At 41.8% G+C, this 26,655-nt stretch overlaps 1 protein-coding gene across 2 annotated transcripts in view; it reads right to left on the minus strand.

The window, feature by feature from the left end:
- Positions 1-20,755, minus strand: part of LOC132824231 (polypeptide N-acetylgalactosaminyltransferase 18-like) — a 250,852-nt gene extending 230,097 nt beyond the window's left edge. For both annotated transcript variants that reach the window (XR_009645649.1, XM_060838546.1), the window contains exon 1: positions 20,024-20,755. Coding sequence is in view for 1 of the 2 variants with exons in the window: in XM_060838546.1 (XP_060694529.1) it covers positions 20,024-20,261 (238 nt within the window). In the remaining variant the exon portion in view is untranslated. The remainder of the gene's footprint in view (positions 1-20,023) is intronic.
- Between the last annotated feature and the right edge of the window lie 5,900 nt (positions 20,756-26,655).

A 26,655-nucleotide genomic window follows, 5' to 3' on the forward strand; every position in this document is an offset into this window, starting at 1 on the left:
GCAATGCAATCATGGCTGATTTTTTTTTCCCCCCCTCAACTCTACTGTCCTAAGAACTCCACATATCCCTAGATTCCCTGAGGCCAAAGAGACTTTTAACTTCAATGATGGAACATCTGCACCTCTCCTGTGGTAAGCAATCCAACAAAGCTCTATGTGAGTGTTTTTGAGTGTGCTAAAATAGGCACCTACTTGCTAAATTGGGGGATACATAGAAATCTTCCAACAGTATGCGACTGAATAAAAACAGTTCTTTTTTTGTCAATGCTCACTTTGTATGGAGTTATAGTTTATCAGGGCTCCTCAAGGGATGTTTGTTTCTAATAGCAACAGGCAGACTTGGGTTTTGCTGGAGAAACCCAACACTCCTCTGTCTTTGACGACAGGACTGTTGCTTTCTCCAAAGCCACACTTGTGTGCCATCTCCATCCCTGAGCCCAGCCATACATCCTTTATCCCATTCCTATAGAATTGTTCTGTGCTCTCAGCTCACTCCAAGTGGATTCACAGTGGGTTACGAAGTTGGCATTACCAAATATAATTGTGGTTAAAGAGGGGTGCCATGCCTAACAGGGAAAATGAGCAGCAGTACTTTATGTGTCACAGAAGTCAGAGTTGCCGAGTCCTCTCTTCATTTTCTCTGACTGTCACTTTTACCTCCTTGTCATTGACTGACTACCGACCAAAAAATAATAAGGGAGGATTTAAAATGGATGGCAAGACAAAGCCTCTGGCAGGCCGATTCGGCAAATGCTGGCAGACGCTGAGAGGAGGCTGAGCTTTCTGGGTTGTTCAAAGTCCCACGTCTTTCTAAATATCCTGCTGGGCATTGCAAATAGCACTGCAGTACCACCAAGTAAGAAGCTGAGAGGACCTCAGATGTGTGAGACAATCCTGTAAGGTTAGATGCAAAGTGAAACATCAGACTTTAGAGTTGCAGGGTAAAGAAGACCCCTGCATTAAATTGTCATCAAAGATGAGGATTCATGGATAAAAGTGCCTTCAACCTACTTAGGCTGACATTATTTCATCAATTACTGCCACATTACAGACTTGTGAGAGAAGTTATGGGTGATGGAATAAAAGGGACCATAGCAAAGTGGATACAAATTGGCTGAGGAATAGAAAACTGAGTTAGTGATTAAAGGGAAATCTGAAAGAATTGCCAATGCTAGAAATCAGAAAAAAAATTGCTGGAAAAGCTCAGCAGGTCTGGTAGCATCTGTGAAGAGAAATCAGAGTTAACATTTTGGGTACGGTGACCCTTCTGCAGAACTCAAGTTAAAGGATATTTTTGGGCTAGAGGAAAATTTGTAGTTGTAGGGTTGAACTGGAAGCCTTCCTTTCCAAGGTACATATTCATGATCCAGATCTTGGTATGCAGGAGCAATTTTAAAGTTTGTGGACAACACAAATCTTGAGAGAATTATAAACTGTCAGGAGCACAGTGCAGAATGTCAAAAGCACATTGACAACTTGGTAGAGTAATCAACCAGGAGGTGGATGAAGTTCAGTGCAGAGAAGGTGAAGTGATAAATTTTGATATAAAAATCATGGAGAAATAAAATAAAATAAAGGGTGCTATTCTAAAGGATTTCCAGGAGCAAAGAGAGCTGGGTCTACATGTGCATAAGTCATTAGTGCAGCAGGACAGGAGAGATCTGTTAATAAATTACTGATTATCCAAGGCTATATTAATAGGAGCAGGGAAGCTATGCGAAATCTATATAGGATACTGTTTAGACTTCAGTGGAGTACACGAGTGCAGTTCTGGGTGTCACATTTTAGAACGATGTGAATGCATTGGAAAGAATTCAGCTGAGGTTTATGAAAATGGTTTCAATGATGAAACGTGTTGGTTATGAGGATAGATGGAAGAAGTTAGGAATGTTTTCCTTCGAGAGAAGAAAGCTTTGATTGAGAGAGATTTGATTGAAATTTTCAAAATCATGATGCGTATGGACAGAACAGGTAGGGACACACAGTTCAAATATGAAGGATAAAGAACTGAAGGGTACATTTTGAAAGTGTTTTGCAAAAAAGCAAATGTGAGATGATGAAAAGCTCTCACACATTGAGTGATTTGGGTCTGGAATGCACTGCCTGAGAATGTGGTGAAAGCAGGTTCAGTTGAGGCATTTAAAGGACACTGCATGATTATTAAAATAGGAGCAATGTGTGGGGTTATTAGGAAAAGGCAGGAGATTAGCACTGTCTTAAAATGCTCAGACAAATGGCCTTCTTCTGCACCACAACAATTTTGTGATTCTGTGATCAAGGCAACATTGGGTAATCCCACAGTTAATTTATAATGAGGTGGTGCCTTAGTTAATGCAGCAGGTACAATAACCTCACTTACATTAGAGGCTGAATGCAATTGTTAATGACTGCCTGGTTTGTACTCAGAAGGTCTGCAGGCCCAGAGTTAAAGTGTCCTGTAGCCATGTAGCAACATCCACGGCCATGGAAACATTGGCAGATCAGTGACATTGCCACAACAAACCAAACTGCAAATTGGAGGAATGACACCTCATCTTCCGCCTGGGCAGCCTCCTGCCTGGACGACTCCACATTAAGTTCTCCAATTTCAAATAACCTCCTTTTCCATTCCCCGATTCCCTCTCAGCCCCTTCCCCTCCCTTCCACTCCTCCCAGCCACCTACTGGATTCATTCCTCCCATTGACTAATCAGGTCCTACCCTCTGCTTGTCTTCACCTATCCCCACTTCGCCACCCTGCCCACACCACCCCCTTTATCTGCAGGTCCCCCCACACCTATCCCAAGTCCTGAAGAAGGGTTACACCTGAAACATCAACTTATCCAGCTCTTGATGCTGCCTGGCTTGCTGTGTTATTCCAGCCTGTCAACTTTGGATTTCAACATCTGCAGTTTTTTCACCTCCAGATCAGTGACATTGGTAATCTCACCAAATGCTGAATGATAACTGGTAAGGTTTTGTTATAATTGACAGAATCACTGCTATATTGAGGATCCAGTGCTATACAAACTGTAATAGCAGCACGCTTTAACTTACTGGATGCTGATAAAACAGAATTGAGATCAAACAAGAGATGCATTTCCCTTGTCAGTTCACAGAGGAGATATTAAACATAAGATCCTTAATGTTATATCTGTTTGTTCCCCAGGTAAGATTGCTAATACAATTAGGAAGTTTGACAGTTACATGGACCAATCCTTCAACAACATGATTCCTGGGAGCGTATCAGTACTCACGAGGTAGTTCCTAGGAATGTGCTTATAATTCCTTTTCTGTGGTGTAAAATTTTTTGTAATCCTATTTTTAGTTGGATGTCAATGCTTGGTCAGAGATCAGAAGCCCCAGGACCGGCACTGGTTCAATATGTTGCACTTACTCCATACTGTGGCATGCTTAATAGGAAGCAGGTCACGTCAAACAAAAGGGTTGTTCAGAAACAGGGGAACTGCAACACCAGTGCTTCATAAATCAAGTGCTGGCTGAAGCAGGAGCTAAAATAACTTGAGCTTATATTTAAGAATTTTTCTCAATCTGATTGATTTTATTTCACACCCTTCCTTTCTGGACGGAATCCTTGACCAACCATGCCCTCAATGCTTGACAGTGATAGCTGTTGCTTTATGAATAAGTGCTGCTGACAGCACTATTTGTGCCCTGAATAGATTTGATAAACTTATAGGAATAAAAGATTAAACTTCAGGACATTGCAGCAAATAAAATACAGGAAAATTATTCTAGGAACTTTGAAATAATTGAGTGGGTGTGAATGTTTATTTTTGGTGTTGAATGCTTTTAATTATCAGTAAGAAATATACCAGTGTTTGGGAAACAATAGATGTTTGACCAGGAGCTGCAGAGTTGAAGTACTGGTATGTGACTCAGTAAGCCAGAACTCAAGTACCATCTCATTAGGAGATTTCGAGCTCACATCTAGCTTCATGGACAACTGAGCAAGTCCCGACAAAAATAAAACTTCCTCGTCCTTATATCTTCAGAGAACTCTCCATGGTGTTGGAGAAACAGAATTTTGATATGTATTGATCTATGTACTAAATTTTAAAGGTAGAAAAATAACTTCAAGAAATGCACGGCAACATAAAGTGGTAAATGCTTTCACAATACTGCCATTTAAAGAATTTTGATCCTGCTTCCTTGCTTTGCAATGGGTTGCAAATTGGGGTCATACAGTGACTCAGTCAGATAGCTCTCTTGTCTTGGTGGTTGTAAGTTGTGGGTTCAAGTGCCACTCCAAAGACTTCAGTGGTCTCCTCCGCAAAGTTTCCCTCTCAATCAGTACCTAAAACAGATTGTTTGATTATTTATGTACCTTGAACCTTGTTGTGTGAAGTGCTTGTTGCAATTCCCTTCATTACAACAGCAGCTAACCTCAAAAATATTTAATTGGCTGTAAAACACTTTGGAGGGCAGATGACTGAGGTGTCAATGGGGCCAGCAACCATAATTCAATTTGTTTTAAAATTGTGATGGAAAAGGATAGACCGGATCAAAAAGTTGAAGTTCTAAACTGGTGAAAGGCTAATTTTGATGGTGTTAGGCAAGAACTTTCAAAAGCTGACTGGGGCAGATGTTTGCAGGTAAAGGAATGGCTAGAAAATGGGAAGCCTTCAGAAATGAGATAACAAGAGTCCAGAGACAGTGTATTTCTGTCAGGGTGAAAGGAAAGGCTGGTAGGTGTAGGGAATGCTGGATGACTAAAGAAATTGAGGGTTTGGGTAAGAAAATGAAGGAAGCATATGTCAGGTATAGATCGAATAGATTGAGTGAATCCTTAGAAAAGTATAAAAGCAGTAGGAGTATACTTAAGAGGGAAATAGAGTTAAGGAGAATCCAAAGGGTTTTTACAAATACGTTAAGGGCAAAAGGGTAACTAGGGAGAGGATAGGGCCCCTCAAAAATCAGCAAGGCAGCCTTTGTGTGGAGCTGCAGGAGATGAGGGAGATACTAAAAGAGTATTTTTCATCAGTGTTTAGTGTGGAAAAGGACATGGAAGAAATAGATTGTAGGGAAATAGATGGTGACATCTTGAAAATTGTCCATAATACAGAGGAGGAAGTGCTGGATATCTTGAAATGCATAAAAGTAGATAAATCCCCAGTACATGATCAGGTGTACCCTAAAACTCTGTGGGAAGCTGGGGAAGTGATTGCTGGGCCTTTTTGAAGCTTTGAAAGGCTGGTCATGGCATTAATCTACTCCAGCCTCCCCACTACTCTTGACCCACTCCAGTTTGCCTATCGGACCAACAGATCCATTTCAGATGCCACATCACTTGCCCTTCACTCCTCCCTAAACATCTTGACACCAAGAACACCTATGGAAGAATCCTACTCATTGACTACAGTTCAGCTTTCAATGCTATTATCCCCTTGAGACTGATTGCTAAACTTAGTGATCTCGGAATAAGCCCCACTCTCTGCAACTGGATCTTCAGTTTCTTGAACCACAGGCAACAATCAGTGAAGACTGGGGATAATATTTCATCCTCACTAACACTCAACACTGGAGCCCCTCAGAGGTGCGTGCTCAGCCCCCTACTGTACTCACAATATACCTATGACTGCGTCGCCAAATACCAGACTAATGTCATTTACAAGTTCACTGATGACACCACCGTAGATAATTGGTCGAATCTCAGATGGTGACGAAACAGACTACAGACGGGAGGTGGAAGACCTGGAAAAATGGTGCACTGAGAACAACCTAGCTCTCAATGCCGGCAAAACGAAGGAACTCATTATTAACTTTCGGCGGGATGTTACACATGCCCCCCTACACATTAACAACACAGAGTTGGAACGAGTGGAGAGTGTCAAGCTCCTGGGAGTGGTCATCCACAACAAGCTTTCTTGGACTCTTCATGTGGACACACTGGTTACAAAGGCCCAAATGTGTCTTCTTCCTCAGACAGCTGAGGAAATTTGGCAAATGGCGAATACCCTTGTCAACTTTTATAGGGTGCACCATCATACCAAATTTCCTCAGCTGTCTGAGGAAGAAGAGATATTTTGGGCCTTTGTAACCAGTGTGTCCACATGAAAAGTCCTAGAAAGAGAATTCTGTCTGGATGTATCACTACCTGGTCTGGCAACTGTACTATTCAAGATCGGAGACGGTGATGGACAGTGGTGAACTCAGCCCGGACAATCACAAAGGCAACCTCCCATTTATAGAATCCATCTACCAGGCCCGCTGTCAAGGAAAGGCCACCAGCATTCTCAAAGATCCATCCCACCCTGGTAATGTTTTTCTACAACCTCTACCATCAGGGAGAAGGTACAAAAGTCTGAATACACACACCAGATGAAATCATAACAGTTTCTACACTACTGAATGGACTCACAAACTCTTAACATTCGCCTGTATCTGTGTTTTTGTTTTTGCCACGGTTTACCTTTATTTACTTATCTATGCTACTTAACTCTGTGATCTGCTCACAAGACAAAGCTTTTCACTGTGCCTTGGTGCACGTGACAATATATTCAATTCAGTTCAATTCAATTCAATGCTTGCTGAGATATTTGTATCATTAATAGTCACAGGTGAGGTGCCAGAAGACTGAAGGTTGGCTAACGTGGTGCCACTGGGGAACTATAGACCAGTGAGCCTGACATCTGTGGTGGGAAATTTGTTGGAGGGAATCCTGAGGAAGGATGTACATGTATTTGGAAAGGCAAGGACTAATTGGGGATAGTCAACATGGCTTTATGGGTAGGAAATCATGTCTCACAAACTTGATTGAGTTTTCTGAAGAAGTGACAAAGAGGATTGATGAGGGTAGAGCGGTAGTCATAATCTATGTGGACTTCAGTAAGGCGTTCGACAAGGTTCCCCAGGGGAGACTGATTAGCAAGGTTAGATCTCATGGCATATAGGGAGAACTAGCCATTTGGATACAGAACTGGCTCAAAGGTAGAAGACAGAGGGTGGTGGTGGTTGGTTGTTTTTCAGACTGGAACCCTGTGACCAGTGGAGTGCCACAAGGATCGAGGCTGGGTCCACTACTTTTTGTCATTTATATAAATCATTTGGACGTGAGCATAAGACGTATAGTTAGTAAGTTTACTAAGGTGGGGGTGTAGTGGACAGCAAAGAAGATTACCTCGGTTTACAATGTGATCTTGACCAGATGGGCCAATGAGCTGAGGAGCGGCAGATGGAGTTTAATTCAGATAAATGTGAGGTGCTGCATTATGGGAAAGCAAATCTTAGCAGGACTTATACACTTTATGGTAATGTCCTCGGGAGTGTTGCTGAACAAAGAGACCTTGGAGTGCAGGTTCATAACTCCTTGAAAGTCGAGTCGCAGGTAGATAGGATAGTGAAGAAGGTGTTTGGTATGCTTTCCTTTACTGGTCAGAGTATTGAGTACAGGAGTTGGGAGGGCATGTTACGGCTGTACAGGACATTGGTTAGGCCACTGTTGGAATATTGCATGCAATTCTGGTCTCCTTCCTATCTGAAAGATGTTGTGAAACTTGAAAGGGTTCAGAAAAGATTTACAAGGATGTTGCCAGGGTTGGAGGATTTCAGCTATATGGAAAGATTGAATAGGCTGGGGCTGTTTTCCCTGGAGCGTCAGAGGCTGTGGCGTGACCTTATAGAGGTTTATAAAGTCATGAGAGGCATGGATAGGATAAATAAACAAGGTCTTTTCCCTGGGGTGGGGGAATCCAGAACTAGAGGCAATAGGTTTAGGGTGAGAGGGGAAAGAGATAAAAGAGACCTAAAGGGCAACGTTTTCACGCAAAGGGTAGTGCGTGTGTGGAATGGGCTGCCAGAGGAAGTAGTGGAGGCCAGTACAATTGCATCATTTAAAAGGCATCTGGAAATGGTATTTGAATAGGAAGGGTTTGGAGGGATATGGACAGGGTGGTGGCAGGTGGGACTAGATTGGGTTGGGCGGGTTGGGCCAAATGGTCTGTTTCCATGCTGTACATTTCTATGACTCTTTGACTCGAACTTTGAGTTATGAAAGGAAAGATATAATTGTAAGTCTCTCTTTTCTTCCAATATATTTTGTATATTGGAATGTATTGAAAGTAAAAAAAGAAAGGTTTGATCAATTGTCGCTATTGTGTCCTTTTAGTGCTTTCAGCTTATTCTGAGTTGATGTGGTGCTTCCAGCCCTGGAGAGACATTCACTATTGTTGTGTCTGCAAAAGCATTTGAACTAGTCTGTTGTATGAGCACACCAGTTCATTATACTGAATGTGCTTGGTCTTATATAGGCTTGAAGTTGACAAGATATTGTTTATTGCAATGTTAGCAACTAGTTACAGGTTACATTGATAGTTAAGACATTGTTACAGAGGAGGATTAGATGTTAGGTCTCACTCCACCAAGATTCTGAGCTGTTCCTACCCACACAACATCATCATCGTGAGCAGTGCTCGTGGCACACCTCAATGTTAACCCTTTCAGACCCAAATACAACAATAACAGACCCTTAAGAAAAGAAGCCATTAGAAAATAACAATACAAGAATAATGTTATGAGGTTAATCCAAACGTAGCCATCTAGTGGTCAAATGACAATATGCAAGGACTGCCAAAGTTGGTTCATCCTTTGCAATCAGTGCAATTTTTGGAGATTTAAAATGGACTAGCTGATTACATTTGAAAAAGAAAAAGAAGTACATTGACAGTGCTCAGTCTGAGGTCATAGTTCACCCACACATTGACAGCAGAATCACCTGCTGTTATTTAGCCACCATTTCAGAAACTATTGGGGGCTGGTCTCTCAGGGAATGACGACAGCAACAGCTAGAACTTTGTCACCACAGCTGACTCTGTTGTATAGCAGGGAGGATCAAAGTGCGAACAAGCAGTGGTAGTCGGGGACTCTATAGATAGTCATTTCTGAGGCTGCAAGTGAGACCTCAGGATGGTGTGTTGTCTCCCTGGTGCCAGAGACCAGGATGTCTCTGAGTGGAGACAGGATATTCTGAAGGGTGAGGTTGCGGTCCAGATCGGTACCAATAACATGAGCAGAAAGCGAGATGACGTCCTGCAAAAGAAATTTAGGGAGATAGGTAGAAAGTCAAAAAGCAGGAAATGTAGAGTTGTAATCTCAGGATTTCCCCCAGTGCCAATGAGGCCAAAAATAGGAAAATAGTACAGCTGAATTTGGGTGTAAAGAGCTGTTTTAAGAGGGAGGGATTCGGATATCTGGACAATTGGGATCTCTTCCAGGGAAAGTGGGACCTGTATAAAAGAGACAGGCAGCACTTAAACTGGAGGGGCTTCAATACCCTGGCAGGGGTATTTGCTAGGGAGGGTTTAAACTATTATAGCGGGGGAGTGGGAACCAGAGCAGCAAATCAGGATGTGAGAGGAAGGTACAGGTTAATAGGCTGGACAAGTAGTTTAATGAATGAGGTGAGACCAGAAAAAGTATATTGGGGTAAGCCAGGAGGGAGAAATAATAAAAAAGATGCTGAAGGACAGGATAGTGTGTACAGCCAAAATTAAATGCTTGGATTGTAAGGAAGAAAGTAAAGGAATTGCAAACACAGATTCAAATTGGAACTTATGCTTTAGTAGCCATTACAGTGACATGGCTGCAGGATGGTCAGGACCATGAATTAAATGTACAGGTTAAAAGGTTTACAGGAGGGATAGAGAAAACAGCAGCGTGGGTAAGAGTAGCATTACTGATTAGAAACGGCATCACTTCTATGGTGAGGGAGGATGTAATGAGGGGAAAGCACCCTGTGGAGACCTCGTGTAGAACTAAGGGCGGCACGGTGGCACAGTGGTTAGCACTGCTGCCTCACAGCGCCAGGGACCTGGGTTCAATTCCCGACTCAGGCGATTGACTGTGTGGAGTTTGCACGTTCTCCCTGTGTCTGCGTGGGTTTCCTCCGGGTGCTCCGGTTTCCTCCCACAGTCCAAAGATGTGCGGTGAATTGGCCATGCTAAATTGCCTGTAGTGTTAGGTCAGGGGTATGGGTGGGTTGCGCTTCGGCGGGTCGGTGTGGACTTGTTGGGCCGAAGGGCCTGTTTCCACACTGTAAGTAATCTAATCTAAAACCATAATAGGTGTCATATATAGACATCTAGTAGCAGGTAGATTGTGTAAATTATGCAACTATATAGCAAAAGGCAGTATAGTATTGGGGGGGTTTTAATCTTAACATAGACTAGGAGAGACAGATAAGCACCTGCCAGAAAGGTTGTGAATTTCTAGAGTGTGTTCAGGTAATTTACTATAGCAATAAGTCTTGGATATGACAAGGGGGCAAGCAATATTGGATCTAGTAATGAACAATAAGCCTGATTTCATTAGTGACCTAGTTGCTTGTGAGCTTTGTCAAATAGTGATCATAACATGATCGAGCTTCATGTAGTGTTTGTAAGAGACAAGCCAAGATCAGGTACTAGAATTTTGGATATAAGTAAGGTAGATTTAAATGGGATGAGACACAGACTGTCCACAATAAACTGGGAAGCTCTGCAACAAGTAAAACACCGTAGGAACAGTTTACAGTGTTCAAATGCTATTCAGAAGCAGTTTGTACACTTGAGAAGGAAAAGCTCCACGCCACAAAATAAAAGCCTTGCACATCCAAGTAGGTAAAGGATGCATTCAAGTTAAAGAAAGGACTTACAAAAACACAAACAATAGCGCCAATCCCACAGAATGGGACAAATACAAGACCAACAAAGTTTATAAGAGTAGCTAAAATGGATTATGAAAGGAAATTTGCAAGGGACACAAAAGGCAATTGGAACAGATTTTAAAGTTATATTGAGGAAAAATGGCTGATTAAGAGTACTATTGGCCTACTGAAGGCTGAGAGTGAGGATATTGTCAATGACCAAGGGGAAATGGCAGATGTGCTGAACAATTATGTTGCTTCAGTATTAGATTACTTACAGTGTGGAAACAGGCCCTTCAGCCCAACAAGTCCACACTGACCCGCCGAAGCGCAACCCACCCATACCCCTACATTTACCCCTTACCTAACACTACGGGCAATTTAGAATGGCCAATTCACCTGACCCGCACATCTTTGGACTGTGGGAGGAAACCGGAGCACCCGGAGGAAACCCACGCAGACACGGGGAGAACGTGCAAACTCCACACAGTCTGTCGCCTGAGTCGGGAATTGAACCCGGGTCTCAGGCGCTGTGAGGCAGCAGTGCTAACCACTATGCCACCGTGTCGCCCTTAGCAGCGAAGGAGGATAGTTTGCCAGAAATGACCAGATGACCAGGGGCAGTGGTTGAAATCGTGAAAAGAAAACAAGAATCAGTTTTGCAATTTACACAAAACAGAACGACCTGGAAACCCCCAACATGTCAGACAGCACCTGCGGGGAGAAATAGACTTAATGGACTCAACGTACTGGCCACAAGATTGTAGCTTAGGGGGGAATGGTTTCCACCCGCAAACCAGCAGCAAATTGTATGAGGATAGTTTCCCAAAACAGTCCTACTCCTGAGACATTTTCCCTTAATATAATTATAAAATCTCTTCTTATTGCCTTTTGTGTCCCTTGCAAGTTGTGAAAAATTGAATGATCTCTTGTGGATTAATTTAATCTTTCATTGTTTTCCAATAATTTGTGCTATCGATAATGTGCAATATTTCCCTGTTTCTGTGTTATCTTATTCATAAATACATTTAACTACCAATTTTAATCTGGAATTAAAGACCCCTAACATTGCACATAAATGTAGGTGGACATTCAATTCTTGGTGCATTTATGCTGTAACTAATGTCTCCTCAACCCCAGAGATGCTAAATTGCCCTGTGAAGTCCAGGTATGTGCAGGCTAGGTAGATTAGCCATGGCAAATAAGGGGGTAGGGTAAGAGACTGGATCTAGGTGGGATGCTCTTCTGAGGGTTGGTGTAGACCCAATGTGCCAAATGGCCTCTTTCTGCACTGTAGAACTACTATAAAAAGGTGGGTCCTGAGACTGTACTTTCTGGCAGCAGAACCTGCTCAGTTATTTAACCACAGGTAGCCTCCTCATTGTCCTCCAGTGGCCAGAGTCGGTGGATCTCTGATGTTGACAGCCCAATCAGATGCCACATTCTTTAAGCTGATGGCCACCCTGTGCAATGGGTACTTATTGTGTCATAATGCCTTTGATAATACAAATCAGCTGTCAACTATCCATTGCATATTATCAAGATCACAAATTCTTGGAAAACAATGAAAGATTAAATTAACCCAGAAGACATCATTCAATTTTCCACACTCTAATGATTGCAAAATACTTGAGAGAAGTAGTCTTTCAAAATCATTACTTATTTTCTTCAATGAAGAAACTTCATAAGAGTCTACATATCAATTCCACAAACTATAACAAGAATTAAAATTGCAAACATGAACAACTGAACCATGATTTATGTCCATTATCCACTTATTAAAAAATTACAGTTAGAAGTCATATAATGAATTTACAAATTTCCTCTTCTTTTCCGCAAGATTTATTTTAGTTCTCAAGCCAACATAAAAGTGTGCATGTGTGTGCACGCACACACACAGAGACACTTGCATAATTTGTGTGTACACAAGTGCTTTCACACACATGTAGAATGCATATTCTAGTTTATAAGCTAAACCGTAGGGTACTCAACATGATATAATTGGTACTGGACAGAAAACCATATTTTTGGTATATTGCACGAAGGAGTCTGAAACTTTCAAGTCTGCAGTTCAAGCTGGAAACCTGCAGGCAATGTTGGTACAAGGTTGATTCCATGCTGCATTCCAAATATTTAAACTGTTCCTGCATTATTCTTGCAGATGGTCTGGTTGCATTTAAAGGTCACTTAAGGACTGTCTGGTCACATTCCTTAAGGATATACTGAAAAAATGGAACACAGTAATAACATTCCACCTATGACACACTGCTATATGTTTTCGTTGTGTGACAAGAGATTTGACAAAGGATGCTAACATGTAACACTAGACTTTGTAGGAATTGTTATCAGTGTTTAGTAATTGTAAATGAAATAATCAGGGATAATACATTTTCAGTGTTTGAGGGAAATCAGTAAAGGTCATACAACTTTCAGATTTGGACTACAGAGACTGGTGATAGATGATGCTTTGTAAAATATTTTTACTGTTGGCAATTTGCCATCAGATTATAGCTAATGAAATATAATCACTATCATAAGTAAAATTAGAAAGCTAATGTGGAGGTATTTAACTGCCCACGCTTGCTTCAAAAATGTGAACATTTTAATCAAATTACTCCCACACATTAGCATGTTTAAATCTTAAAATCTTAATCTGCAGAAGTCATAAAAAGGTCATCTTGAACTGCAGCAGACAATGATGTGCATAATTGCTAGAAGACTTCTGCTTGTGCACCAAAGGTTCTTACAAAGCATTATCACATTGAAAACCTGACTTACAAACCTCTGCTGATAGATTCAGACCTCTTAAATCATTGTGCCAGTGGAATTATAAATGCAGTGCTTGGTTCTACCATCTCCGTGTCTTTTGTGTTTTCAACATCCATTCACCCATCCCCCCACTCTCCTCCAGCCAATTCCCCTTCTCAGTGCCCAGGAATTGACTGTACATCACTTCTTTTTCAACACGATGGAGAGCAATTAAACCCATACACAAACCCAGCATGCAGACACAGTTGAGCGTATTTGCCAATCAATTCATTTTTTTTTAAGACAGTGAAACTCAAGCTGGTGTCTACTCCCAGTTCTTTCCTATCTACTTGTTCTAACCCGTTGACAGTGCTGAGCAGATGCAATTTCATTGCTCCGCTGGAATGCAGACAATAATTGAAATTGTGATCTGTGCGTCACTAGCAAGCAAATTAACATCTTAATACAATTTCTAGGCAACAATGTAAAGTGTCTTGAATTCCATGTGCAGTTAAGTCAGATATAGTAATTGTAATCATGATTGAACCTGTTTTATGTGACATTTGAAAGCTAATCTATCATTCAGAGCAGATTGTTGAATCCTCTAAATTTTCTTCAGCAGCTTACACCCTACTCAGTGTTTATCAGGAATGCTGTATTAATCCATCACAAATTAATTTTATTTGTATTTCAAAAGTTCTCAAAATGCCAAAAAGTATAGCCTAAATCCTACAAATTAAAATTGTGACATTGCTAATACACACTGTGATTTGTACCTGGGCCCTGATAACTGTCAATAAATAACTTGCTTAACCCCTCTCTGTGAGTACCGATGCCTATGACTGAGATGCAAAATATGTTGAGCTGCAGCTAATCAAGAATGTGATGAATGAATCCCATGGATTCTTTTTGGTTTTGAATAAAGGGCTCTGAAATAATTCACAGAGGTCAGTCTCCCATCATCAAGTCACTCCTTATTTACACATGGAAAGTCTTTGACACTGATAAAGCTTTTTCAGAGGCAACTCTCACTGTGAGCAGAACCTCTGACACTCTTGTTTTTATCTGTCAGGCAGGGCTCCCTGATTGGACCAGATTAACAGACCCCATCAAGGAACACATATTCTATGAGGTCCATCTGGCTGACCTCATTACAATTACTACGCACATAAGAAACTGCTAATCCCCTGAAGATTTGATCACTGCAGGAGCCAATTTGAAGGAGGGAAGAAGAGAATGGTTAGCAAAGAAAAGTAATTCAAAGCTTTTCTGATTAATGTCTCATCCAAACCTCACTGAACCTGAACTGATCATCTGAGTCTGGACCATTGATGAAGAAGCTACTTAGAGTCATTCAGCACCATGCAGCCTAAATGCGGGCATATGTTTTTTTATAAATTATGTCTTTTCATAACTCCCATGCATCATACAACCTTTCACCTTTTATTAGTCTGGGTAGCTGCCTCTGATTCTTAGTCTCAACATTTATAGTCAGCAATATTCCACTCAAGAAAGCCAGGTGGAAAAGCATCTAATCTTTAACCCTTTTAATTATAAAGACACACATGCAAACATGCACTTCCAAACCCAGCATCCACAGTTTCAGAAACAGTATCCTATATATGCTGGAAATTTGAAATAAATGTGAATGAAGGAAATTCATTAAATGGGATATGACAAATAAACAGGCAAATAAATTTAATTTGAGATATTTGCTCTAGAAGATGGCAAAGGCCAACATGGCTACCTGGATCTATTTCCCTGTTGTAGCTTCTATGCTTATCTGTTTAAAAATATATTTTAGTGATAAAGTAACAGAGTGCTGTTCAAGAAGCAGAGAAAGGAACTCTCCAGGCGCCCTTAGTCAACAGAGACAATTACATTTTCTCTGACTTCAAAATAATTCATTGCAGATTTACATGGAGATGGTTGTGAGAAAGATGATGAAATACATGAGAAATTCTGTGTTTCTGACTCAGTAGTTTTACTAGGCAATAAGATTATTATGTTTTAAGTTTCAATTTAAAGCTGAAGAATAAAATTTCAGCTGACATTCCAGCATAATGCTGATGGAGTGTTGCACTGTCATAAGCACTATCTTTCAGAAGAAACATGGAACTTGGAAATGTTGGATGTATTTGAATGACAAACAGACAACATTACTGTGCACGTAAAGCAAACAGTTAGGAAGACAACATATGTTGTTCTATGTTGGAAGGGGATTGGTGTACAAGAAAAAAGTATTGCTAAAGTTGTACAAGATTGTTGAGTCCATACATGGAGTGCTGTGCAGAGTTTTCATCTCAATATTGAAGGAATGATATCCTTGTATGTAGTCAGTACAGTGAATGTTCACTAGATTGCTGCCTGGAGAGAGCTTTCTGAGGATGTGAGGCTGAGGAAATTGTATCTGTGCTCTCTGGGTACAGAAAAATGAGATGTTATCTCTGTGAAATATATAAAATTCTGAATGGACTTGACAGAACAGACACCAAGGTGTTGTTTTCTCTCGCTGAGTAATTTAGAACACGGAAGTTGATCATTTATAACTGGCATGAGCAGAAATCTTTTCAGTTATTTGCTAGTACAGAACTTAATGCTGAAAAGAGAGAAAACTTTCTGAAGATTTTTGTCTTGATAACACAGGGATAAACATGAGAACATCAAATTTTAAACAATCACAACTACTTATAATACACAAGAGAAGGGTGCTGACAGATTGGTAATTGTCTTTCATTGCCCAAGGTGTTGACAATGGACAAAGCAATGGAAACATAGGCTCTGTAAGCTACCTGCAGAATATGCATCCTAAATCAAACAGCATGATCTTTTGATTATGTGTAATAGAAGGAGTACAGAGCTTACTCCAACAGTCAGTATTTGCAAAATCCAAACCAAAGGATCTACTGTCGGATGCAGTTCTCTAACAAGACAGCACCAACTGAACAATTTTGAGTGAGCTGGTGGTACACTAAGAGTTTAAAATTATCAGTCAAGCTTGTAATGTGGCTCATTTATACTTGCAAGAAGTAACATTTTTCATATGGAAGGACCATTCTCGACAAAAGAAAAGGAATATGTTGAAGTTGTGCATCTTTTCTGAATCATGTAGAAACTTGTGTGCCTATAATTTCCATTGCTTTCTTCATAGCAATGCCACAATCAATGTTAACTTGCCAACTAATCAGCATCTATTTTCTCCTGGAGTGTAAATTGTTGTAATCATTTGAAGTGTGTCATTCTTGAATATGTCCAGATCATTGTGGGATGAACATCTTTGGCAACTCATCTCTCTTTTCAGCAATATTCAAATTGAATAACTATTTTTAAAAAGGCCAAAGGGACAATGGCCTGAACTACTGAATTGCACAGAAGTGAGTTAGTCTCAGGATAGGATAATGACTATAAAGGTAAGCTTGCCAGACCATTGGACTGCTTGTTCAATAACAACAGAGAGACAGTTAGTGATGGTTTAACCTGAATGTCACTATGCCAGCTCAGGTGAGGGAGAGAGGTTGAAAAAGCCAAGACCATCATGGTAACCTCAGTCAGTGAAGGAATTGAACTTGTACCGTTGGTGCTATTGTGTCACAAACCAGCCATCTAACCAACTGAGCTGATCAATTTCCTAATGAACGTTTATGAGGAGAAATTCAGTCACACCAAAGGTTGCATACAGTTGTATTTTATTACTTCAGAGAACTATGGATGGTGAGTCATTAAATATATTCAAGATTGAGATCAGTACATGTTTGGACACCAAAGCAATCGAGAAGCATGAGGATAGAATAAAAAATTATAGTTGAAATCAAATATTGGCCATGATATTGAATAGCAGATGCAGTTCATTGGACTATATAGTCTGTTCCAATTCCTATTTCTTAAACATAAAGCTAGGTCTGACAGTGATAAAAATTAATTGAACACTAGCAATATCACGATTATTTCATACCAAGATTGGACTGCAAAATTGAAACCTTTGGAACTTCTTGCTGCTTGCACATTTGGGATTAATAATATAGAGAGTCAGTTGATGTGCTTAAAGAGCAACACTAATAATTCTCCACTCCAGTTTCATGAAATAACTTTTTCACTGTTCTAATACTGTAGTCTCCTTCAGTCAAAATAAAACTGTGATCAGTTTTTGAACTCCAAACCTATTTACTCAGCAAGACAGTTCAGATACCATTTATAAAGAATGGTATACCATTTAGCCAGTGCATTAAGACAGATACAGTTTGCAACCTTGCTTTAGAAAACGTTGGTTTTGTGCATGTTTCTATTTGATTGGATTCTGTTTGATTTGGACTGCCCCAACTGAAACCTTCTATAGGCTGAAATCGCACTTTCTGGCCTGGATAATATTCCCAGGGTCACTCACTCATTATCAACTCCCATCATCTGTGTCAGATTTTATCAATTCTATCCAGTGTTCTTCACCAGATTGATTTCTAACTCTTCAATCATATCTGGAACTAGTTTCTCAATTGTTTAATACCAACATTCAATAAGTAAAACAAAACCACAAACCGTAAACCACAAGAGGGAGGGGAACAAAGGAGTCAATAAACTGTGTTTAATCCTTCCCCATTGTACAACTAAGAAAAGTTTTCAATAGTTTGGGAGGACAAACAAACTTTCAAATTCTATGTATCAGTTATCAGGGTGGCCAAAGGCTGGGAATGGGGAGTAGGGAGTGGGGGGGAACTGGTATTGAAGGAAAAGACCGATGGAGCGTTAGGAGGGCACATTGAGGGGTCATTAGGAGGACAGACTGATGGGGACATTAGGAGAATAGACTAATGGAGCATTGGGAGGACAGACTGATGGAAATTAGGAAGACAGACTGAGGGACGTTAGGAGGACAGACTGATGGCGTATTGGGAAGACAGACAGATGGGGCATTGGAGGACAGACTGGGAGGGGATTAGGAGGACAGACTGAGGGGTTGTAGGAGGATGGATTGAAAGAACATTGGGATGACAGGCTGATGGGGTCTTAGGAAGACAGACTGAGGCAGCATTGGGAAGACAGATTGATGGGGCATTAGGAGGACAGATTGAGGGGGTATTAGGAGGATAGACTGATGGAGGCATTGGGAGAACAGACTGAGGGGCATTGGGAGGACAGCCTAATGGAGGCATTGGGAGGACAGACTGAGGGGCATTAGGACATCAGACTGATAGGGCATTGGGAGGACACACTGAGGAGATATTGGGAGGACACACTGAGGGGAAATTAGGAGGACACACTGAATGAAAATTAGGAAAACAGACTAATGGGGCAATGGGAGAACAGATTAAGGGGCATTAGGAGGACAGACTGAGGGGCGTTAGGAGGACAGGCAGATGGGGCATTGAGAAGACAGGCTGATGGGGGATTAGGAGGACAGAATGAGGTGGGATTGGGAAGACAGGCTGATTCAGTATTAGGAGGACAGACTGATGGGGACATTAGGAGGACAGATTGAGGGTGTATTAGGAGGATAGACTGATAGGGCATTGGGAAGACAGGGTGATGGGGTATTAGGATGACAGACTGATGGGGCATTGGGGCGACAGGATTAGAGTGGTGCTGGAAAAGCACAGCAGGTTAGGCAGCATCTGAGGAGCAGGAAAATAGACTTTTCAAGCAGGAGCCCTTCATCAGGAAACATCGATTTTCCTGCTCCTCAGATGTTGCCTGACCTGCTGTGCTTTTTCAACACCACTCTAACCTTGACTCTAATCTCCAGCATCTGCTGTCCTCGCTTTCGACAATGGGGGGACAGACTGAGGGAGTATTAGGAGGATGCAGGGATGGGCCAATAGGAGGGCAGACATTTGGGGCATTGTGGGCTAGACAGATTGACCATTGAGGGGGTCAGACTGTTAGGGAATTGTGGGATAGACTGATGGGGCAGTGGGAGGACAGATTGTTGAGGAACTGTGGGCTATACTGATGGAACATTAGGAGGACAGTCTGATGGGGCATTTGCAGGACAGACTGATTGGGCATTAGTGAAATAAATTAGGACATTAAGTCAAAGTGATATGGCATTGGGAGCAGGCAGATGGGACTTTGAGAGGACAGAAACTGGGCACAGGGGTAAATAGGTATGCTTCGGGGAGGCAAACAGATGGGACTTTATGGGGACAGACAGATGTGGAATTGGAGACACCTGATGATGGGACATTAGAAGAAAGTGAGGCCTGCAGATGCTGGCTGTCAGAGTCAACAAGTGTGGCACTGGAAAAGCACAGCCGGTCAGACAGCATCCGAGGAGCGGGAGAGTTGATGTTTTGAACATAAGCTCTTCATCACCCTGACTGATGTTCATCCTGATGATGAAGAGCTTAGGCTCAAAACATCGCCTCTCCTGCTCCTCGGATTCTGTCTGACTGGCTGTGCTTTTCCTGCATCACACTTGACGGGACATTAGAGGGACAGGCTGAAGTGGAATTAACTTGCCTCAAAATTAAAAACACAACCTGGGTTATTAAGAAATGGTCAGGGGACAAGAGCTTCTATTTAATATGAGACTTTCAGAATTGAATCTGACTTGTCCATGCATCTGGGTTAAAGGAAGGGGTGGGAACAGAGAGTGGGAATGTGGAGAGAGGAAAGTTGTAGGTCACAGACTCTGCAAAGTGGATGGAGTTACTGTAAATCTTACCTTGTAGGTGTTGATTTACAACGTTTTCCAGTCGATCCAGCCTTTCCCTCAGCCTCTGGTTCTCCCTCTTGTCTTCCTCCAGTTTAAGTTCAGGTAAGGGCGGCTGCACTTTGATGTGTCCGCTGCTCTGGTAGTTGGTCATCCAGCCGACATAGATGAGGCACAGCAGGTTGCTGACTCCGCTCAGGATCACACAAGTGGAGACCAAAGTTTTGGTTTTCCTGCTACAGTAACCCATGCTTGCGGCAACACGGGGATGGAGCCACCTCCTTCTCTCTCCAGTCTCCTGGAATTTCTCAGGTCAATTTCCGCAGCCCGGAAATTCCCAATCAGCTGGAAACTGAAGTGGGGACATCCTCTCTCGGAGCCAGGTTGTTTACATTCTGCCGTACGTCTGGATCAGCCCAACTCCTGCAGCGGCTTTTGTTATCAGACTGAGAGTTCGGTCCCAGGGAGACCCAGTCTCCCCCCCCCTCTCTCTGCCTCCCTGCCTCCTTCCCCGATGTCTCTCAGAGCCTGATCCGGAGGAGAGCACGGTAGACCGGTTTGCTGGGGAGTTGAGAAGGGGTAGTTTTCCTCTGTTTCACCCTCCCCTCCCCAGGGTGGGCTCGAGATCCCTGCGATTTGGGGTCGAGATCCCACAGACGGGGCGGGGGAGTGGGGCCGGCACTCGGCGGCAGACCCCGGGTCTGCAAAAGGGAGAGAGAGTTTAATCTGGGGAGAGAGGCTTGTCCGAACAACACCGCCTCCCGCTCCCTGCCGGCTCTCCGGCTGTTTGACTGGCTCCATCTGCGGGTCGAATGGGCCACTTACCCGGGGTAGCAGAGCCCACTGCACACTCACAGCCAGCATCCCCACAGAGTGCAGTGATTGAGAGCATCGGTAATGGGTGTGGGGGGTGTCGGGGGGAATTGCTCAGGGAGCGTATAAACAGGACATGAATCACTTGAGAATTGAGCTATACAGTACTGAGGAAGATGCTCCCATCTCCTCTGTGAACATCTTTAAATTTACTATCGTGCTTATTGTACAGTCAGTAGGAGTCTGGTTAAAGCCAGACTCAGTGTTGATGTTAACTATATTTTGTCATTGCACAAGCCCAGAGGATCCAGAGCTCACCTTTGGAGCGTACAGTTTCTTCTTCACATCCTATTTGACTCTGTTAATAAGTCAGTTTAATATGTTTCAGATGAGTTTACTCTCCTAGTGACAACGGTGCTCACCAGCATTTTACAGATTCCAACATCCATGTTGTTCTTCCTTCGAATTCACTGCAGCAAAACATCCTTTAGATACCTCCAGATCTTCAGTTTACATAAACAAAAGTGCTGATCTTAAATCTTCATCAGAAGTGATGAAGAGTCACTGGACTTCAAATGTTCACTTTGCTTTCTTCCCACAGATGCTACCAGACCTGCTGAGTTTCACCAGGAAGTCCTGTTTTTGTTCCAGACCTTCAGCGCCACTTTCATGTAGACTCCAGCCTTTTCATCTTCTGTGCACGACAGTCTCCATTTAAACCAATGAGTCAAGATTTAATGCAGTGTCAATTATTGGACCAAATGAGGACATGGCAACCAAGGGCAGGCCATTCTGGTCGGAAAAACACAACAGGAACACTGACATCTCGGAGCTCGAGGGTTGGCAGGGATCATAGGGACAGGAAGGGATGACACCATGGAGGGATTTGAAAACAAAGTTGAGAGGTTGACTTATTGTGAGTTAGTTAAAAATCAGACAACACCAGATTATCATCCAACAGGTTTGTTTGGAAGTACAAGGTTTCGGTAGTTACATGATGAAGGAGCAGCGCTCCAAAAGCTAGTGCTTCCAAATAGACCTGCTGGACTATAACCTGGTGTTGTGTGATTTTAAACTTGGCCCACCCCAGTCCAACACTGGCTCCTCCACTTCATGACTTTTAGTAGTTTGACTTTCTTTAAAACTTGAGGTCAACCACAACTTTAGTAGTACTTCCAAATAGACCTGTTGGACTATAACCTGGTGTTGTGTGATTACTAAAAATCAAGGTAACTTGCAAAACAACTTGTGCAAAACAAATTGCTATGATTCACTAAACAGACATTAGGCAACTACTTAATGATGCTACATAATAAATGGAGGATTTTAATTCCGTTAACTTCCTTTAATAGCCAATTCTCTAGTGTATTAAGAAATATGGGCTTACATTTCCAAAGTAAAATCAAAATACTGTGGATGCTAGTAATCTGAAATAAAATCAGAAAGTGCTGAAGAAACTATCGTGTCTGACAGCATCTGTGGAAAGAGAAACAGAGTTAATGTTTCAATTCTGATATAACTTCTCCAGACACAATATCTGAAGATGAATTATATCAAGCTTGAAATATTAGCTTGGTTCTCTTCATAGATGCTGCCAGATGTACTGATTTCCTCCACCAATTTCTGTTTCTATTGAATTTTGATAGTACCTATCACAACTTCAGGCCACAAAATGATTTATAAGCAGTTCCTGATTTATGAGCATCCAACTTACGAATGCTCATACTTACGAACACGATCCCATGCAAGGGTGTGTTAATCTTAATTTTAAAGATCTGATGTGAACATTTTGTCAGACTTATAAGAGGTTATTTTATACTGTCCTGCATAATGTTCATGCTTGCACACAAATAGATTTGCAAATGTACTCAAGAACGAAACCCATTCACAACTCAGAGACTGTCTGTATAGCCAATAATGTATTTTGACATTTTGTCACTGTTATAATGTAGGAATTATGGCAGCACATCCCACAAGCATCAATGACATTCTGGCTATGTAGCATGAGGATACCATCAGGGAGCAGTGCTGACAGAATGCTATTGCTGGAGAGCTGTTGCTGATTAAGCCCAGCATGGTGGGATGATCAACACTGAGGGGAGGGCTGCACTGTTGGAGGGGTGGCACTAAAGAGCACTGCATTGTCAGAGGATTCATAATGCGACAATGCAGCAGTGTCAGAGGACAAGTACTAGGGGAAGTTAGATATGCACATAAGGGCAAAAATGAACTGAATGATATTGAAGAGAGATGAAGTGGAGTGGGAGCAGGCTCATGTGGAGTATAAACACCTACATGAGCCAGTTGGATAGTTTCTATGTTGTAATTTCCATATAATACATTCTGACTTTATACTTTGATAATACAGTCCTATGTCCATATTTCTATTAAAGTTCTGCTATAACTTGTCACGCCATCATTGTTGCGGTATCTTTGAAAAACTGAAGATGAGTGTTTCATATTTTTAAAAATTGAGACACACACATTTACAGCTACATATTTACATGTTCTAGTTAAGATTAAAATGGTTCCTAAATTATTTATGAATATAACCTTAGACAACAAATCCATGAGATCTTAGGAGCAGAAGTAGCTCATTCAGCCCATCAGGTCTGCTCCACCAGGCAATGAGATCATGGCTGACCAGGTAACTTTCAACTCTATTTTCCTGCCTTCTCCCCCTAACTGTTGATGCTCCTATTGATTAAAACTCTGTCTATCTCAGCCTTGAATACTTAAAGAGACCCAGCCTTGGCAGCCCTCTGTGGTAAAGAATTCCACAGATTCACAACCCTCTAAGCAAAGAAATTCCTCCTCATCTCCACCTTAAATGGGTGAGCCCTTACTCTGAGATCATACACCTTGGTCCTCATCCCACAAGGGGGTAAAAACCTCTCCCACCTACCCTGTCAAGTCCCCTAAGAATCTTACATGTTTCAATAAAATCACCTCTCATTCTTCCAGTGAGTACAGCCTCAACCTACTCAACTTTTCCTCATAAAACTGCCTCTTCATATCTGGTATCAGCCTAGTGAACCTTCTCTGGTAAGCCTCTCATGCCAGGATATCCTTCATTAGATTAGGAGAGCAAACCACTTGCAGTATTTAAGGTATGCTTTGTAAAACATCCTTATTTTTATGTTCCATTTCTTTTGAAATAAATGCCAACATTCTATTTGTCTTCCCTATTTCCTGCTGAACTTGGATGGTAGATTTTTGTGATTCATGCGTAGGGATTCCAAAACCATCTGTGCTGCAGCTTTCTATGACCTTTCTCCCCTTAAATAATATTCATTTCCTCTATTCTTCCTGCCAAAGTGCATAAGCTGACTTTTTCAACATTATATTCCATCTGCTAATTTTTTGCCCACTCTCACTTACCCTGTAATATCTCTCTGTAGACTCTTTGTGTCATCCTCACCACTTGCCTTCCCACTTATTTCCATGTCATCCACAAACTCGGCTACAGTACATTTGTTCTCCGCATCTAAATCATTTTTATATAATTGTGGGCACAGCACTAGTCACGATGGACTCTGCCAATTATAGAGTTGCCATCCTGAAAATGCCCATTTATCCCAAATCTCTGTTTTTTATTAGTTACCGAATCCTCTATCCATACTAATACATAAACTCCAACACATGAGTTTTTATGAAGTAACCTAATGCGTAGTACCTTATCAAATTCCTTCTGGAAATCCAAATATATTACATCGACTGCTACTCCTTTTTCTATTCTGTTTATTACAGCATTTCACCTGTACCTCCTCCAATCTTGTGTATTGTATTTGCTGCACCCAATGTGGCCTACTGTACATTGGAAAAACCAAAAGCAGACTGGGTGACCGCTTTGCAGCATAAGCATGACCCTGATCTTCCTGCAGCCAGTCATTTTAAGACAATGTCTTGCTCACATGCCCATTTATCTGTCCTAGGCTTGCTGCATTCCTCCAGTGAATCACAGTGCAAACTGGAGGAACAACATCTCATTTTCAGACTAGGCACTTTAAAGCCTACTGCACTTAACATTGAGTTAAACACCTTCATATTGTGGACCATTTTTGATAAGGGATAGCATTACAGCTGTGCTGAGGGAGGATATTCCCGGAAATACATCCAGGGAAGTTATTTGGGTGGAACTGAGAAATAAGAAAGGGACGATCACCTTATTGGGATTGTATTATAGACCCCCATAGTCAGAGGGAAATTGAGGCACAACTTGTAGGGAGATCTCAGCTATCTTTAAGAATAATAGGGTAGTTATGGTAGGGGATTTTAACTTTCCAAACATCGAATGAGACTGGCATAGTGTTAAAGGTTTAGATGGAGAGGAATTTGTTAATTGGGCACAAGACAATTTTCTGATTCAGTATGTGGATGTACCCACTAGAGAAGGTGTAAAACTTGACTTCCTCTTGGAAATAAGGTGACTGAGGTGTCAGTGGGGGAGCACTTTGGGGCTAGCAACCATAATTCTATTAGATTTAAAATAATGATGAAAAAGGATAGACCAGATCTAAAAGTTGAAGTTCTAAATTGGAAAAAGGTCAACTTTGACGGTATTAGGCAAGAACTTTCGAAAGCTGATTGGGGGCAGATGCTCTTAGGAAGGGGACGGCTGGAAAAAGGAAAGTCTTTAGAAATTAGATAACAAGAATACAGAGAAAGTATATGGCTGTTAGTGTGAAAGGAAAGGCTGGTAGGTATAGGAAATTGAGGGTTTGGTTAAGAAAAAGAAGAAAGCATATGTCAGGTATAGACAGGATAGATCGAGTGAATCCTTAGAAGAGTATAAAGGAAGTTGGAGTATACTTAAGAGGGAAATCAGGAGTGCAAAAAGGGGACATGAGATAGCTTTGGCAAATAGAATTAAGGAGAATCCAAAGAGAATAGGGCCCCTCAAAGATCAGCAAGGCGGCCTTTGTGTGGAGCCGCAGAAAATGGGGGAGATACCAAATGAGTATTTTCCATCAGTATTTACTGTGGAAAAGGATATGGAAGATATAGACTGGAGGGAAATACATGATGACATTTTGCAAAGTGTCCAGATTACAGAGGAGGGAGTGCTGGATGTCTTGAAACGCATAAAAGTGGATAAATCCTCTGGACCTGATCAGGTGTACCCTAGAACTCTGTGGGAAGCTAGAGAAGTGATTGCTGGGTCTCTTGCTGAGATATTTGTGTCATCGATAATCACAGGTGAGGTGTGCCAGAAGACTGGAGGTTGGCTAACATGGTGCTACTGTTGAAGAAGGGTGATAAAGACAAGCCAGGGTACTATAGACCAGTGACACTTACATTGGTGGGGGGCAAGTTGTTGGAGGGAATCCTGAGGAATATGATGTACATGTATTTGGAAAGGCAAGGACTGATTAGGGATAGTCAACATGGCTTCGTGCATGGGAAATCATGTCTCATGAGGAAGTAACAAAGAGGATAGATGAGGGAAGAGTGGTAGATGTGATCTATATGGACTTCAGTAAGGCGTTCGACAAGGTTCCCCATGGGAGACTGATTAGCAAAGTTAGATCTCACGGAATACGGGGAGAACTAGTCATTTGGATACAGGTGGTGGTGGAGGGTTTTTTTTCCAGACTGGAGGCCTGTGACCAGTGGAGTGCCACAAGATCGGTGCTGGGTCCTCTACTTTTTGTCATTTACATAAATGATTTGGATGCAAGCATAAGAGGTACAGTTAGCAAGTTTGGAGATGACACCAAAATTGGAGGATAGTGAAGAGGGTTACCTCAGATTACAACAGGATCTTGACCAGATGGGCCAATGGGCTGAAAAGTGGCAGATGGAGTTTAATTTAGATAAATGCAAGGTGC

This window comes from Hemiscyllium ocellatum, chromosome 18, assembly GCF_020745735.1.
Source record: "Hemiscyllium ocellatum isolate sHemOce1 chromosome 18, sHemOce1.pat.X.cur, whole genome shotgun sequence".
Classification (NCBI taxonomy): Eukaryota; Metazoa; Chordata; class Chondrichthyes; order Orectolobiformes; family Hemiscylliidae; genus Hemiscyllium; species Hemiscyllium ocellatum.